This window comes from Pristis pectinata, chromosome 3 (assembly GCF_009764475.1).
Source record: "Pristis pectinata isolate sPriPec2 chromosome 3, sPriPec2.1.pri, whole genome shotgun sequence".
Lineage (NCBI taxonomy): Eukaryota > Metazoa > Chordata > Chondrichthyes > Rhinopristiformes > Pristidae > Pristis > Pristis pectinata.
In genome coordinates this window covers 131,003,078-131,019,635 of record NC_067407.1, presented here as the reverse complement: position 1 = coordinate 131,019,635, position 16,558 = coordinate 131,003,078, and the positions used below count along the sequence as shown (strand labels likewise).

Genomic DNA, 16,558 nt, shown 5'->3' with positions numbered 1-16,558 from the left:
TTGATGTCATAATTATTGGTCTTCAAAACAATTATAAAGTCAAACAAAAACATTATTCCTTCAAACCCCAATCTAATGCAGAAACGCAATGAAATTCAGCTGCATTCATGAAGCAGCCTTGTCACAATTTTATTGAGCATTTGATTGTCAAAACTGGAAGAAACTCAGCCAAATACTTAAAAACTGGAGCTTAAATTAGCAAAGATTGTACAGTCTTTTAATACAGCTCTCTTCAAGATTCACATGATTTAAAGTTGATTTTAAGCATAAAGAACTTTGTCACTGCAGCAGAAAATTTTAAACACTGATAACTAAGAAAATTGGTCAGATTTTTCAAAATAAAAGAGGAATCAAAACCTTTCTAGATTTTGGATACTCCTTGAACTTCTCCAGATAAAACCTAAAACAAAAACAAATAGAAGATTAACGTTTATTCATTTGACCCTCACAAGAAATGTACTAACATTTTTTATTACGAATGCAGAAAATTTTGAACTATGGTGGAACCGTTGCAGGTTGCAAACTTCCATTCAGACACCCATGTCCTTTAGGAAAATAGCAACAGACATATAGATAAAACGAGGCTAACAGATTAAAGGAGCTGAGAATGAAATGTGAAGATAATATAGATAAACAACAGAATGACAATGAAAACTTTTAAATGCTTCCCAAAGTGCAGAAAAAATATTTGCCTGGTGGTCTTCACCAAGAAGAATGATGCTCCATAGACACTTGTGATAATCCATGGAAAAATGAAACAAGGGAACAATTAACACAAAGGTATACATTGAGTACATAGACAGCAAAGCAATGCATGATGAGGGAGAATACAAGGAGGTTATGAAAGTAGCAAGACAAAAGGGAATATTAAAATTATCAAGGAACAAAAATATTAAAGTGAGGTATCATTGAAAGTTTATACTGGGATAGGGTCTTAAGAAGACAGATCATTGAAAAAGGTAGAAACGTGGTCTCTGTAGCTCACCATCACCTTCAAGGGCTATTAGGGATGTGCATGAATTGCTAGTCTTGCCCATGATGCCCAGATTCCAAAAGTGATTTTAAAAAAAGTGGCAAAAATACCAAATCTTTTTTTTTTTAACTTTGACATTTATCAGGCAGGAGAACACAGGAACATGACATTGTATGCCAAGTAATGAAATGACTGCATAAACACTAGAAGAAAGTAAATTTTAAATGTTAACCAAGCTCAGGCTTTAGTCCAGATAGATTACATCCATGCATATTAGGAGAATCCAAGGAAGAGATAAATAGAATACTAAAGGAGAAATATAAATGATTGAACGGCAGAATCTCAAGAGAAAATCTAGCTCAACTAACCTGAAGAAATTGAGGCAATAGTAGACAATGGTAATATAGATGTAATTTAGATTTTTTTAAAATACAAATACCTTCAAAAAGTCACCCAATTATAGACTTGCAAATGTCTGAGAACATGTAGTCATTGTGTGGGAGCAAATTGGATTGATAGCTGGCTTCAGGTGTAAAGGGTATTGGCATAATACCATTTATAATTTCCATTAATGATCCATGTTGTGGAGTTAATTTCTACATTTGTATATAATACAAACTTTGCAGTGTTTGGAGGAAGGGAGATTATGATCAATACTCTGGACTTCAGTAAACTTCCAGAATGGGCAAACATGGCAGATGAGGTTCAACACAAATGTAAATTGCAATGTTTTAGAAGAACAAGGAGGTCACTTATTACCTGAAAGGTATAAATCTAAGTGGGGTGAAGGAGCTCATTTCAAAAAGTTTGTTATGACCACTTACAGTACTGTATCCAGTTTTGGTCACCATATTGTGAAAAGGATTGAGGTACTGGAAGGATGCAGAGATATCAGAAACAAAGAATGAAGAATTTCTTTGAAAACAGAAGGCCGAGGGATATCCTAATAGAAGTCCTTAAAATGATACAATGGATAGAGAAATATTTTCATATTATATCAACACAAGAGATCATTTGGTCCTATACACTCATGACTGTGTAGCCAGATTCTGCTCTAACTCCATCTACAAGTTTGTATATGATACCGCCGTTGTAGGCCATATCTCAAACAGTGATGAATCGGAGTACAGGAAGGAGATAGAGAGCTTAGTGGAATGGTGTCATGACAACAACCTTTCCCTCAATGTCAACAAAACTAAAGAGCTGGTCATTGACTTCAGCAAAGGGGGCGGTGTACATACACCTGTCTACATCAATGGTGCTGAGGTCGAGAGGGTTGACAGCTTCGAGTTCCTGGGAGTGAACATCACCAACAACCTGTCCTGGACAAACCACGTGGATGCTATGGCCAAGAAAGTTCACCAGCACCTCTACTTCCTCAGGAGGCTAAGAAATTTGGTTTATCTCCTTTGACTCTCACCAACTTTTACCGACTGCACCATAGAAAGCATCCTATCAGGATGTATCACGGCTCGGTATGGCAACTGCTCTGCCAAGACCGTAAGAAGCTGCAGGGAGTTGTGGACACAGCCCAGTGCATCACGGACACCAGTCTCCCCTCCTTGGACTCTGTCTTTACCTCTCATTGTCTTGGTGAAGCAGCTAACATAATCAAAGACCCCACCATCCCAGGTACATTCTCTCTTCTCTACTCTTCCATCAGGTAGAAGATACAGTGCCTGAGGGCACGTACCACCAGACTTAAGGACAGCTTCTACCCCACTGTGATAAGACTATTGAACAGTTCCCTTATACAATGAGATGGACTATGACCTATGACCTCATGACCTACCTTGTTGTGACCTTGCACCTTATTGCATTGACCTTTCTCTGTAGCTGTGACACTTTACTCTGTACTGTTTTTTTTTAACCTGTACTACATCAATGCACTCTGTACTAACTTGATGTAACTGCACTGTGTAATGAATTGACCTGTAAGAGCGGTTTGTAAGACAAGTTTTTTCCACTGTACCTCAGTACATAGTGACAATAATAAACCAATGCCATCTCCCAAGCAATTCCCCATCAGTCCCATGCCCACACTTATTCGCCTACAGCTTTTGCCTCTCACATTCCTCTCCCCCATCCTAATTCTTTCAGCACTTTTATCTGCATTAGAGATGACCTGCAGTAGAATTAACCTATCAACTAATGGGTCTTTGGGATGGAGAAACCCAGGTGTGCAAACTCCAGAGAGACACATCATAGGTCAGGATTCAACACAACTCCATTAGAACTGTGCAGCAGCACTACTAACAGCAAGGAACATCATAACCAAAGGCCAATAATGGAAGATACCAACAAATTCTATGGGGAAATTCAGAAGAAGCTCCTTTCCCAAAAATTGGAGAGAATGTACAATTAATTACTCAAGCAAACAATTGAAGCAAATGGTAAAAATGCATTTATGGGAGAGGCTGGTTGAGCACATGGAAAAGGTTATCCTGATAGAATTAGAGGGAAGGTGGAGTAAGGCTCTCAAGGTGACACCCAAGTGCCTGCATGGAGTATTGGGCCAAATGATGTCTCTGTGCCATACATCTTGTGATTCTACATAATCCTTGGTTAGAGACAAATTGTGTACTAAAGCCAAAGATGCAGAAAAATAAAAAGTAGCAAGATGCAGATGCTGGAAATTCTTAGCAGGCATAATAGTAGCTGTAGAGAAAAACTTTGAGAAGGTTCAATAGAACCAAGGAAAAAGTACTAGAAATCCAGCACATTAAGTTGCAATGAAGGGGAGGAGAGAGAAATACAAAAGTATTGCACTTGATAGAAATACGCAATCTTCTCCTAATGTCCTTCACAAACCAAATAGATTTCCATTTTAGATGACTAGCTCTTGCAGTTCCTATCACAATTAGTCAGTTCTGCCAAAGTCAATGTTAACTTTTTCTTTTATTTTCCACAGATGCTGCCTGACCTATAGAGTATTTCTATCATCCTCATATTTCAGATTGCCAGCAAATGCAGTATTATAATCACATTTCCAGCATAATTTCTTTCCCTTCTTCAGTTCTGTCAATCATTTACTTGCACTTTCCAGACTGATCAGCTATGATAAATAAGCCTTCATCACCATGTTTCTTGGCCTCTATCCCATCACAGATATTCCCTTTATTCTCCCCAGCCTGCCCCCTCATCTGCAACTTAAAACACATTAGAGTTCTGACTTTTACTAGTTCTGATTTGAAACTAGAAACATGTTTTTCTCTCTGTAGATAACTGCCTGGCTTGCTATTTCCAGCCCTGTTTATTATTTTCAGACAAATCTGCCCAAGGGATAAATTAATCCAGATACCAGCCATAACAATTACTCTGTTTGAAATAATGCCAATGGGATATTTTCAGTCTACCCAATGCTTTTGTTTGGCTTCATTTTAAGTATATTCCTGCCATTCACTCATGTCAAGAAATTCCACATTCTAACCACTTCAACTAGCCCAAATTCCTCATTAAAATTTCCACAAATAATTTACATTTTCAACTTGTCTGTCTCACCATGAGCTGAAACATGCTGCATCCTTTCTAATACAACTGCAAACTTATACTCCACATATCAGCTTTTTTTTTGGTGGAAAGTCAACTCAGTGAAAGATACAGGAACCAAGGACAGGCAACATTGATTCCTAACAAATGCAGGTCTGCATTCACTAAGATATTAGGAGGAAGCAAAGACAAATATTACCATGTACAAACTCAACTTGTAAAACCAAGAACAATGGTAAATACCAACAAGGTTTGACAAGACAAAATCTGGACAATCTTCAAATGGCAGATCAATGATAGAAGGCAAACAGACAAGCTTTGTTTCAAAGATCAAATTTTTGTTAGTTTTATTTTAATTCTTTAAGTGCACATTTGGATAAATCAGTAATTGGTAGTTACAGAACTGTACCAAATCAAAAATCTACCCCATTAAATTCTGCTGAGGACTATTCAAACCTGAATCTGAATTGTTAGATCATTCATTGCAAAATTGGATGTTTATTACTGTGAAAGCTTTCTTCCTCCTTCAAATTTACCTGTGACGTTGCAAAGCATGAGCCCCTAAATAGAGCGCTGAGAATATAGCGAAAGCAAAAGCTGGGTAGGTCCAAGTTGCTATGGAATAACCAAACCACTCCACAATCTCACCGAAGTAGTTTGCTGCAGAAACATATTCAAATAATCCTCCTGAAAAAGCAGAACCACAAAGATTGATCCATGTCTGTAATCATAATCAATTAGTGTCACATACAACTTCTGGTTATCTAGGTCAAGATCTTGGTACAAAAACTTTTGACTTTGATTTAGCACCAATACAATCCAGGCAGTCGTTTCCTTAAACTAGCTGCAAGTTCCAAAAATTGAGCAGTTATTGTGTTCAACCAATTTGTCTTGGCTGCTCTTAAAACAAGGTTAATATGAATGTCGAAATAGCATCATTTACACAGGAGAGATAGAGCAAAATTTACTCAGGTTTTCTCTAGCACCCTCCCACTAAAGTATCATTAATAATTCACTTCCCATCACACCCCTGAATTCTAGTGCAGAATTAGAAGTATATATACACACACATATTATTAGGAGCTGGACTAAGATTATCCAAACTCTTTCTATGGGTCACTTGCCAATTGACCTCTGTTCTGAGAGGAATGTTGGATTCAGACCTAGGTACTAGAGTGGAAAGTACAACAAGCTAACTTTACACAAAAACTGAGGTTGTAGACAAAGTCATTTAAAGTGTTAGATTCTGTAGTCATTGGCTCAAAGTCAAGGGCAGAACAGTATGGCGTTCAGAACTTTTCTGATGCCTCTTGCGTTCAAGAACCCTGGTACCTTGTAACCCATGCCATTTAACTAGCTGAGCAGCCAAACACATTCTCAATGATAAATGTTTGCAATTTTAATGTACATTATGTTTTGGGTGCAGAAGAGACAGATAGTTTGCCAAGCAGCATTAAAAGCTTGCTCAGACCTCAATTAATAATGAGATTCTTACTTTATAGAAAAACTACATTGCAAATGCCTATATAAAAAAGACGATTTTCCAATTCCAATGCAAAATACTGCAAATCAACTTTCTAGATTTAGCACAGACACTTAATGGGCCAAGGATAAACCACATAAAATTGCAATTACAGGGTAGTAGAATCAACATGCAAGGGGACTTTGTTCAATAGAAGGCAGCATTGCAGAACATAATGTTTTCAAGTAAGGAAGTTTAACAAAATGAGTTATCTTGGTAACCATAATCAGATTTTAGGACAGAAATAAATCAGCCATATTATCAAAATCAAATATTATTTCATCTAACCGCCATGCCAGAACGACACAAGCATTTCCAAGAATTTGTTGGAGAATTTGGCCAAGATATTGGCATATTCCAACCTTTTTTAAAAAAAATTGTGACATGGCTTCAAAAATACAAGTATAGCATATTACTTCATTATCATTAAAGCAAGTGGAAGTGACAAATGGAATGGATAGAAAAGTTAGATGCGAGGCTCTGTTACTACTTTAAAAGAAAGTGTGAAAAGTTACCTCGAGGAATTTTATAACTGAAATCTCCAGGTTCTCTCAAATTCCGCAATAAATTATCGCTATGAATATTGAAGGCCATTCCCAGTAAGAATAGCAATATCCCTACAAAACAAAAATAAAAACATCTTGGAACACAATAGAGAAAAAAGGAACACACAAAATACTGGAGGAACTCAATAGGTCAGGTAGTATCTTTGGAGGTAAATGGACAGTCGACATTTTGGGTCAATTCTAGTCACTGTCCACCACTCACGTTGTATCAGTTTTGCAAATTCATTATTATTTTGAGACTCCAATGTGGAATAATCAATTTATCAGACTTCACTTTAACCCTTTTCAAATTGTATTAGTTCTCAGGCTTCACCCAATTATAGAGTGTCAGGAACCCAAAATAAAAGTATGAAGGGTTTCAGATGAATCTTTTACACTACCTCCACACACAGATTAAAGGAAATATCATTTACGTGAAATGCCAGGGACCAATAAGCTCTGCTAACCATACTAAAAATGGTTTTAAGTTACATATACACTTCATATAGAAATATTGAAAATAGGAATAGCAGTCTATTCTGGTCTGCTCCACCATCAAGGCGGATCAATAATTCAGTTTAGTATTCTGTTCCTACCTTCTCCCCATATCCTTCGATCCCTTTAGAATTAAATATTATCTTGCTGCCAAGTCCCACACTACCTTCAAGATTGAAAATGCCACAAGTTCTCCCGGTCTCAGTTCTAGATGACATGCCCCATATGGAGGCCACAAATCCCTGGTTCTGGACTCTCCACTTATTAGGGCATATTCTCTCAACTGTCAGTACTAACATTTTATACGTTTCTTCAAGATAATCCCTTATATTTATAAACTACATAGAAATGATCACCACCAAATTATATTTATAGTAACCAAAACCACAAGAATTGCTGCAAGCTTTTTAATCCTGCATCATAGGCAGAACACTGGTTTGTAAATGACACCAAAATTGGCGGTATTGTGGACAGGGAAGGTTATCCAAATTACAACAGGATCTAGATCAGCTGGGAAAGTGAGCCAAGGAATGGCAGATGAAATTTACTTCAGACAAGCGTGAAGTGATGCATTTTGGGAAGTTAAACTAGGGCAGGACTTGCACCATAAATGGCAGGGCCCTGGAGAATATTGTAGGACAGAGACCTACGGGTATAAGCACATGTAGAACTTGCAATTGGAAAAATAAATCTCCCTTGAAGAGAGATACAGGTAGGCAGGGTGCTGAAGGTGGCATTTGACATGTTGTCTTCATTAGTCAGGGCACTGAGTTGGACCAGGGTGCAAAAAAAAGATTCACAAGGATGTTACTGGGACTGGAGTGGTTGAGCTACAAAGTAGGCAGGGCATTTGCTCTGGATTGCAAGAGGCTGAGGGGTGACCTTGGAGGAATACAAACATCATAAAGGGGCACAGACAAGGTGAATGGTCACACTCTTTTCAGGGTAGGGGAATCTAACTCTAAAGGCCATTGTTTTAAGGTCTGAGAGGAAGATCTAAAGGGGACTCAAGGGGAAACTTTCCATGCAGACAGTGATGGGCATGTGGAATAAGTAAGCTGCCAGTGGAAGTAGTGGAGGCAAATACAATGCAATGTTTAAACCACATTTAGACAGGTACGTATATGGATTGGAAAGTGGGCGACTGTCTCATCCCCAGTGCAGTCTTCCCAGGGGCAGCGTGCACTGGGACTGATATTTCGACATGCAGGAAGGATCTGACTGGGAGGGCCCCTCTCACTGCCAGCCAAGCGAGGTCTTGGTGCTCGTTGATGAGTTCTGCCGATGAGGCGTTCTGCAAGATGGTCTGGACAGTCTGCTCAGGGAACCACCCCACAGTATCCATCAAGTCCTCCTCCTGCAGTGTCTGCAGGATGTTCCATGCTGACCACTGCCTGATGGACTTGTGGTCAAAGGTGTTGGTCTGGAAGAAATTGTTTTTAAAAACGAAGGACAGGTAGCGCGGCAACGTCCAGCTGACTGGGGTGTTGTGCAGCAACGGGGCCAGGTCCATCCTTCGCAACACTGGGGACAGGTAGAACCTTGGCACATAGTGACACTAGGTGCCCACATACTCTGGTTCCACACACAGCCTGATGCAGCCAGAGACAAAGGTGGTCATCAGGATGAAGGTGACATTGGAGACACTTTTGCCCCCATTGTCCAGGGACTGGTGCATCGCGACCTGCCGGATCCCCAGATGAACCGGAAGATGGCACAGGTGATTTCCAAGCCAGAGGAGCGAGGAACAGGCCACACCTGCGCCGAGTATAGCAGCCCTGAGAGCACCTCACACCTGATGACCGAGTTCTTCCCAGTTATTGAGGGGGAGCATTGTTCCCACTGTCCCAGTCTCTGCTGTGAAGAGGGTGTGGCGAAAGATGCAAGGGTCCTTGTCACGTTTCATCCCCAGCAGCTGTGTAACAAGATTCTCTGATCTGTGGGCTGTTCCCAGACACACACACAGAGATGGACATCAATTGCTGCTGGATGGTCATCAACTCTGTGAAAGACACTCTTTAGTCTGCCCGAAACTTGGTCTCCCAGCACTGCGAGATGTCCGTAGGGGAATGCTGCCGACTGGCACATTCCAGGCTGCAGGAGTACGTGCTGAGGGACGCACTGAAGCTGGGTGCAGCCAATGCAAGGGCTCAGTGGGGAAGGACTACAGTTTAGGGTTGTTCAGCCACTGGAGAGGGAGGGGTGGGGTCAGGCGAGAAAGTGCCTTAAATATTGTAAATATGGGATTGGGGTAACACCCTAGGGAGCCACACGAGTGGCATTGGTGTGGTGGTTTTTATATAAAAAGGTAACACTAATGATTGATCCGTACACGAATATAAAGGTTTGCACTGTTTTATTGTTGTATATAGTTTGGTTTTTATGATGAATAATGTTTATTTTGGAATAAAAAAAAATATGGATTGGAAAGTTTTAGAGGGAATATGGGCCAAATAGGATTATCTCAGGTTGGCAACTTGATCAGCATTGACAAGTTGGGTAGAAGGGCCCTTTCTGTGCAACAAATTGATAAACAATTCAGGTAATTAGATGATCACTATACCTTCAGATGGAGTTTATGGAATAAGTGTGGCAGAACCATGTTCAATGTCCAATAGAAGAGCAGTTTGATTATGTTAGCGATTCACTTCAGGACTTTTAATTTGCAATATTCATTCAAAACAAGATCATAATGCCTACAACTCCACTTCAATAGGGCTGCTGCTGTAGTAAATGGAAATCAAAACTGAAGATACTGGAAATCCAAAATAAAATTTAAAAAAAAACAGAATGCACATCTGGTTAAGCAGCACCTATGACAAGAGAAACAGTTAACTTTTCAGGTCAAAGGCCCTTCTTCAGAAGGGAGAGAATGAAAACAAGTTAGGTAGCAGGGAAGATAGGAGGGCAATGGGTGGAACAAAGGAATCTTTGTAATAGTGTAAAATAATGGAGCTATGTAACATACCCATTACCCTCCTCTACTACCTAGACTAACATCTGCACTCTCATCTGAAGGGCCTTTGACCTGCAATGTTAACAGTTTCTCTTTACACAGAATCTGCCTGCTCTGCTGAGTTTTTCCAGCACGGTTCTATTTCACTTCCACATTGGCTTCATCTGATGCAGCTCAGCTTCTCCACCATTTCCCACCCTATGATTGATCCCCACTTCCTTACTGATCCCAGTCTCCACAGTACAACTTACATTTTATATTTACGAATCAAGAGGGAAGAAAAAAATGATAATCCTTTAAAACATGTGGCGCACTTGTACTTCTACACAGGAACATGCACTTCAGCCCACGATGTTGTGCCAAACTAGTGAAACTAGTAATTAAATGCTTAACTAAACTAATCCCTTCTGCCTACACAATGTCCATATCCCTCCATTTTCTACACATTCGCATAACTATCCAAGAGCCCCTTAAATGCCTCTATCATAGTTGCCTCTACCACCACCCCTGGCAGCACATTCCAGGCACCCACCAATAAAACAAAATTGCCCCACACATCTCCATTGAACTTCTCCCCTCTCCCCTTAAATGCATGCCCTCCAGTATTAGACAGTTCAACCCTGGGAAAAAGATACTAGACGTCTATTCTATCGAGGCCTCATATAATCTTATAAACTTCTGTCAGGTCTCCCCTCTGCTGCTCCTCCAAAGAAAACAACCCAAGTTAATCCAGCCTCTCCTTATAACACATGCCCTCTAATCCAGGCAGCATCCTGGTAAACCTCTTCTGCACCCTCTAAAGCCTCCACATCCTTCCTATAATGGGGCAACCAGAATTGAATGCAGTACTCCAGATGTGGCCTAGAGTTTTATAACTCTGCAACATAACTTCAACTCTTGAACTCAATGCTTGACTAAAGGCAAGCATGCCATATGCCTTCTTTACCACCCTATCAACCTGTGCAGCCACTTTCAGGGAGCTATGGACTTTGACCCAAAGATCCCTCTGTACATCAACACTGTTAAGCGTCTTGCCATTAACAGTGTACTGTCCCTTTACATTTGATCTCCCAAAGTGCAACATCTCACATTTTGCCAAATTAAACTCCATCTGCCATTTCACCACGCATGTCTGCAATTGATCTATATCCTGCTGTATCCTTTGGCAATCTGCTACACTATCCACAACACCAATCTTTGTATCATCTACGAACTTACTAACCCACCCATCCACATTTTCATCCTGCTCTATATAGATACCATGCATCTTAATCATCTGGATGAGCCCATGACGGACCTTGTCAAACACTTCACTAAAATCTATGTAGACAATATCCATAGCTCTACCTTCAACAATCACCTTTGTCACCTCCTCGAAAAACTCAATCAATCAGCTTGCCCTGCACAAAGCCATGCTGACCGTTCCTAATTAGGCCATAGTTTTCAAAGTGCTCATAACTCCTATCCCTAAGAATCATCTCCAATAGCTTCCCTACCACTGACATGGGACTCACCATCTTTAGTTTCCATGATTATACCCACTTCCCTTATTGAATAATGGAATATTCAATAATGGAATATTAGCTACCCACTAGTTCTCCAGGAACTCGTCTGTGGCAAGAGAGAACATGAAGATCTTGGTCAAGGCTCCAACAATCTCACTTCTTGCAATAACCTGGGGTAGATCCCATCAGGCCCGAGGGACGTCGACCTTAATGTCTTTAAGACAAGGAGACCCAACACTATTTTTTTCTTCATCTCAAAATGCCCTAGCAAATTAGTACACTTCATACTTATTTCACTATCCTCCACATTCTTCTCTTTGTTAAATATTGATGCAAAGTATTCATTTAGGACCTTACCCACATCCTCCACTTTCAAGTACATGTTCCCTCCTTTATCCTTGAGTTGTCCTGCCCTCTCCCTAGTTATGCTTTTATTATTCAAATATTAGTTTTATCACAGACTAAATCAATCCAAGATAATTGGTATATACCAAAACACCCACCACTGTTTTGGTCTTATCCTCTTCAGTACAATCAAATACTTAATCACAAACTAAAGCAATTTCTGTCAAAAAAATAATTAAATTAAATTCACAGAAAAGGAACAATGTTGAAGCCAGTGAGTATGTAGTAAAGGAATAAAACAAATCAGATGATAGAATTTATTGCAGATACCATTGAATGCATTTCAAATGCTACAGGATACACAATCATAAGAATTTACCAAACAAAAATCTGAAGTCAGTCGTCCAGCTATCTTCATACTTCGTACAGTAGAGCAAGTTGTGTCCTTGAAGGTACCCATTCAAAGTGCAAAATAAAAAACTTGTCAAAACAAAGGCGATTTGAACAGGTCTCCCTCTGGTGAGGTATCCATAAATCCATGTCCTAATGTACAGGAAAAGAGTTTGATATGTTATAGTTTGAGGTTCTTTTTCCAGATCTCTCTCAAAAGAAAACACTTCAAGTATCTTATGACTGCTCAGATATGGTTCTGAACAGGTCCCAAACATTCTATAGTTAGTGAAGTACTTCTGTTTCTTGTAATACTAGAAATCATTTCCTTCAGAGATTTTTCGCAAAACATTAGCAACAGCAATATTGGAAATTCCTCTAGTTTACCAAGTCCACCATGAGAAATGAAGCAACCTCATTTTGGGTGTAGTGCACAGCATGCACAACCATCAAAGATAGAATTAAAATAGAAGTTAACAGCATTGAAGATAGCTATCTAATTGATGTGTCTCCCCCACCCCCCAAAAGTCTATTCAGACAAATCCCACAATTTCTTGATCTGAAGCCTTGTATCAGGTTTGCTTTCGTTTATTTGTTAGAAAGAGTCAGTGTTGCTTAGCCCAGAAATAGATTCTTCGGCCCAACTCATCCATGCTAACCAAGGTGCCCATTTGTCCCATGTCCCTCTAAACCTTTCCTATCCATAAACTTGTCCAAGGGTCCTTTAAATGTTGTAATTATACCTGCTTCTACTACTTCCTCTGGCAGCTCATTCCATATACCCACTAGCCTTCCTGAAAAACCTGCCCCTCTGATCCCTTTTAAACCTTTCCCCTCACCTTAAACCCATGCCCTTGTGTTTTTGACTTTGTCTTGGGAGAAAGACTATTTACCCTTTCTATGCCTCTTATTTTATTAAAGCTTCTCACCCCTCAGCCTCCTTCACTCCAGGGAAAACAGTCCCAGCCTATCCAATCTCTCCTCATAACTCAAGACCTCCAGCGCAGCCAACATTCCTGTGAATCCTTTCTGCACCAGAGTTTAATTACACCCTTCCTATAGTGCAGCAACCAGAACTACACACAATATTCCAAGTATGGCCTACTGATTTGTATGAATGTCACATGACATCCTAGCTCCTATACTCACTGCCCCATCTGATAAAGGGAAGCAGGGCATACCCCTTCCTCATCTACAAATGTTGCCACTTTCAGGGAATTATGTACTTGTTGAACAGAGACACCTTGGGATACCTCCCAGGGCCCTGACATTCACTATGTCCTGATGTGGTTTAACTTCCCAAATTGTATCACTTCACATTGTTGGAGTTGAAATTTCATCTGCCATTCCCTTGCACACTTCCCCAATTGATCTAGATCCTGTTGTAACCTCAGACAACCTTCTTCACCATCCACACTTCCACCAATTTTAGTACCATCTGTAAACTTACTAAATCATGCCACCTGTATTCTCTCCCAAATCATTAGTACACATGAACAATAAAGGACCCAGCACCAATCCCTGCAGCACACCGCTAGTCACGGGCCTCCAATCTGCAAAGTAGCCCTCCACTACAACCCTCTGCACCCTATCACCAAACTAATTTTAGATCCAATTGGCTATCTCACCCTGGATCCCATGTATTTTAACCTTACAGAACAGCTTAGCACACAAGACCTTGTCAAACACCTTATTAAAGATTCACATTGACAACATCTACCACGCTACGCTAGTCAATCCACTTGGTCACCCTTTTTGGTATTGGTTTATTATTGTCACTTGTACCGAGGTACAGTGAAAAACTTGTCTTGCATACTGATCGTACAGGTCAATTCATTACACAGTGCAGTTACATTGGGTTAGTACACAGTGCATTGAAGTAGTACAGGTAAAAACAATGACAGCACAGAGTAAAGTGTCACAGCTACGGAGAAAATGCAGTTCAATAAGGTGCGATCGTGAGGTCAGAGTCCGTCCCATCATATACGGAAACCATTCAATAGTCTTATCACAGTGGGGTAGAAGCTGTCCTTAAGTCTGGTGGTACGTGCCCTCAGGCTCCTGTATCTCCTACCTGATGGAAGAGGAGAGAAGAGAGAATGATCCAGGTGGCTGGGGTCTTTGAGGTGACCACCACAACTCCTCAAACTTGCACACTGGACACAGGTCATGACTTGCACCTTTCAAAACTGGAAAAAAACAGAAGCAATAGATGTCCAAAGAACAGCCAGAAGTCTGATACTCATCAACAGTGGACCAGGTTATGTAGAAATTGATTTCTCAGCTTGGAAAGTAAGACAATCACTGTAATCAAGGTAGAAGGAATGTGGTAGTATGGAAGCAGATGCAATAATAACCATCACAAGGGAATCGAATGTGTTTGGGAAGTGTGTGTGTGTGTCCATCTGTGCCTAGAGAGAAAAAAAGAACAACAGGGAAAGGGGAATTAACTTGAATACCACAGCTACATCACATCACCATCAATAGACCAGGTGGCTTCCTATTTTGCGTGTGGGGCGGGAAAGGGTTTAAGTGCAAGTACTTGCCATCCCAATCACTATGACGACTTTACCTGTGGAAGAATAAGAACAGCAAGAGTTTGCTCCCCAAGGTATCCAGGCTTCCCGACTGGTAAATCAACAAGGCGGGTACAACAAACGAAGGCAACTCCTGAACGCCCCAGCCCACCTTAGCCGGAATCAGGACCGTGGCATCACTGGACGACTCCAACCTATACTTTCCGTACATGACAACCTCCTTCTGTTGTTTTTTCCAAGTGCAAACTCCTAAGAGTACGAGGATACTGGAAAGGAACAACACGATACTTCCATTGCAGTCCGAGCCCATCATTACAAAACCGGACGCCACTATCTTCAATAAACCTCTAGGTTGCGATTCCCGCTCGGCCTTGGTAAGAGGGAGTGCTAATAATTAATACATTGCACCGGCTGCTGTGTGCTCTGAGCAAGAGTTTTCACCAGTCACAAAACCTGTTTCACAGTCTTTAAAACCAATCCACTTTCGTCAGTTATAAGCCTGACCATAAACCACTCCCATTCGACTATTCTCCACTAAACAGCAGAATCTACACTCTATTTAAATTCTATTTTAATGATAACACGTGCCAATTATGACTGCTCTATTCCGAATGCTGTTTTTTTGTTTATTCAAACAATGTGCAGGCTGTTATATTACTTGTATTCGACGTTTGAAGTGTGCAAACACGTGGAGCTAAACCATTCTGATTTTTGTCTGTTTAGTTTGTTAGTTTTTCAGAAATATAATGAATCGAATATCGTTGCCACTTCGAATTATAATAATGCGCGGATTGGACCCGTTATGTACAAGAAGTAATTCTAAACATTTGTGATGCAGTGTGATACTAAAGGTCACACAAACTTTCAGGAGAAGCGCTCTTGAGGTAGCAATTTGTTTTTTTTTGTCATATTTTGAATTTCAATACAGCATTTGCTAAATTGCCTGATTACTATTTGTTCCATCACCCATCGCAGCGGGGTCCAATCGGCCTATCCTGTTCTACATAGGAGCTTCCAAGTAGCCCAGCTCCTCATATTTCCGCCCAGATGATGGATCTTGGCTGTCTATTTCCCTCCACAGACGCTGCCTGACCCGCTGAGTTCCTCCGGCAGCTCCTTTTGTTTTACTTCAGATCCCAGCACTTGCAGACCCTTGTGTCGCCTCACTTGTCTTCCACTGTCCTCTGCAGCCTCCTTGACATCGTTTATCTTTCACTTATTGTTGCAACTCCTAATCTCCATGTCTGTACCTGGACAGGAGGCTATCATATCAACAAACAATCTGCTGGAGGAACTCAGTGGATCAAGAGGCATTTGTGGGAGCAAAGGAATTAGTACATAGAACAGTACAGCCCAGAACTGGCCCTTCGTTCCACAATGTTGTGCCGACATAGCTATTCCCTCCTACTAACAGAATGCCCATATCCCTCCATTTTCCTCTCATTCGTGTGCCAATTGTTGATGCTTTGGGTCAAAACCCTGTAACAGGACCTTCCAGCAGCTCTTGAGTTCTTCCAGCGGATTGTTTCTTACTCTGGATTCCAGCATCTGCAGTCTTTTATGTCTCTATCATATCAGCAAGGTGACATACTTCTTGGTTGCTTGAAGCAAGTGAGTTCATCTCCTTCCCCCAGGTACAATCAAAAGCAGGTAGTTTGTCGCAGACTTTCTGGCCCAGGTGAGCTTCAGGCACCTGAGCAAGCCCGTGATTCCAAACTTTGAAAGGGCCTCAGATGCCAATCTCAGCCTTCAAATTCCACCCTGCAGTATGATGAGCCTGTAACTATGGCAACAGCTGCTG

At 40.7% G+C, this 16,558-nt stretch overlaps 1 protein-coding gene across 1 annotated transcript; it reads right to left on the bottom strand.

The window, feature by feature from the left end:
- Positions 1-333: 333 nt before the first annotated feature.
- Positions 334-14,989, bottom strand: LOC127568537 (3-oxo-5-alpha-steroid 4-dehydrogenase 2-like). Its single transcript, XM_052012403.1, has 5 exons — positions 14,793-14,989; positions 12,210-12,373; positions 6,500-6,601; positions 4,999-5,149; positions 334-400 (listed from the first exon to the last, which is right to left on the bottom strand). Exons 1-5 carry the CDS (start codon positions 14,966-14,968, stop codon positions 334-336), a joined length of 660 nt encoding a protein of 219 aa, XP_051868363.1. The 5' UTR covers positions 14,969-14,989.
- Positions 14,990-16,558: the final 1,569 nt, after the last annotated feature.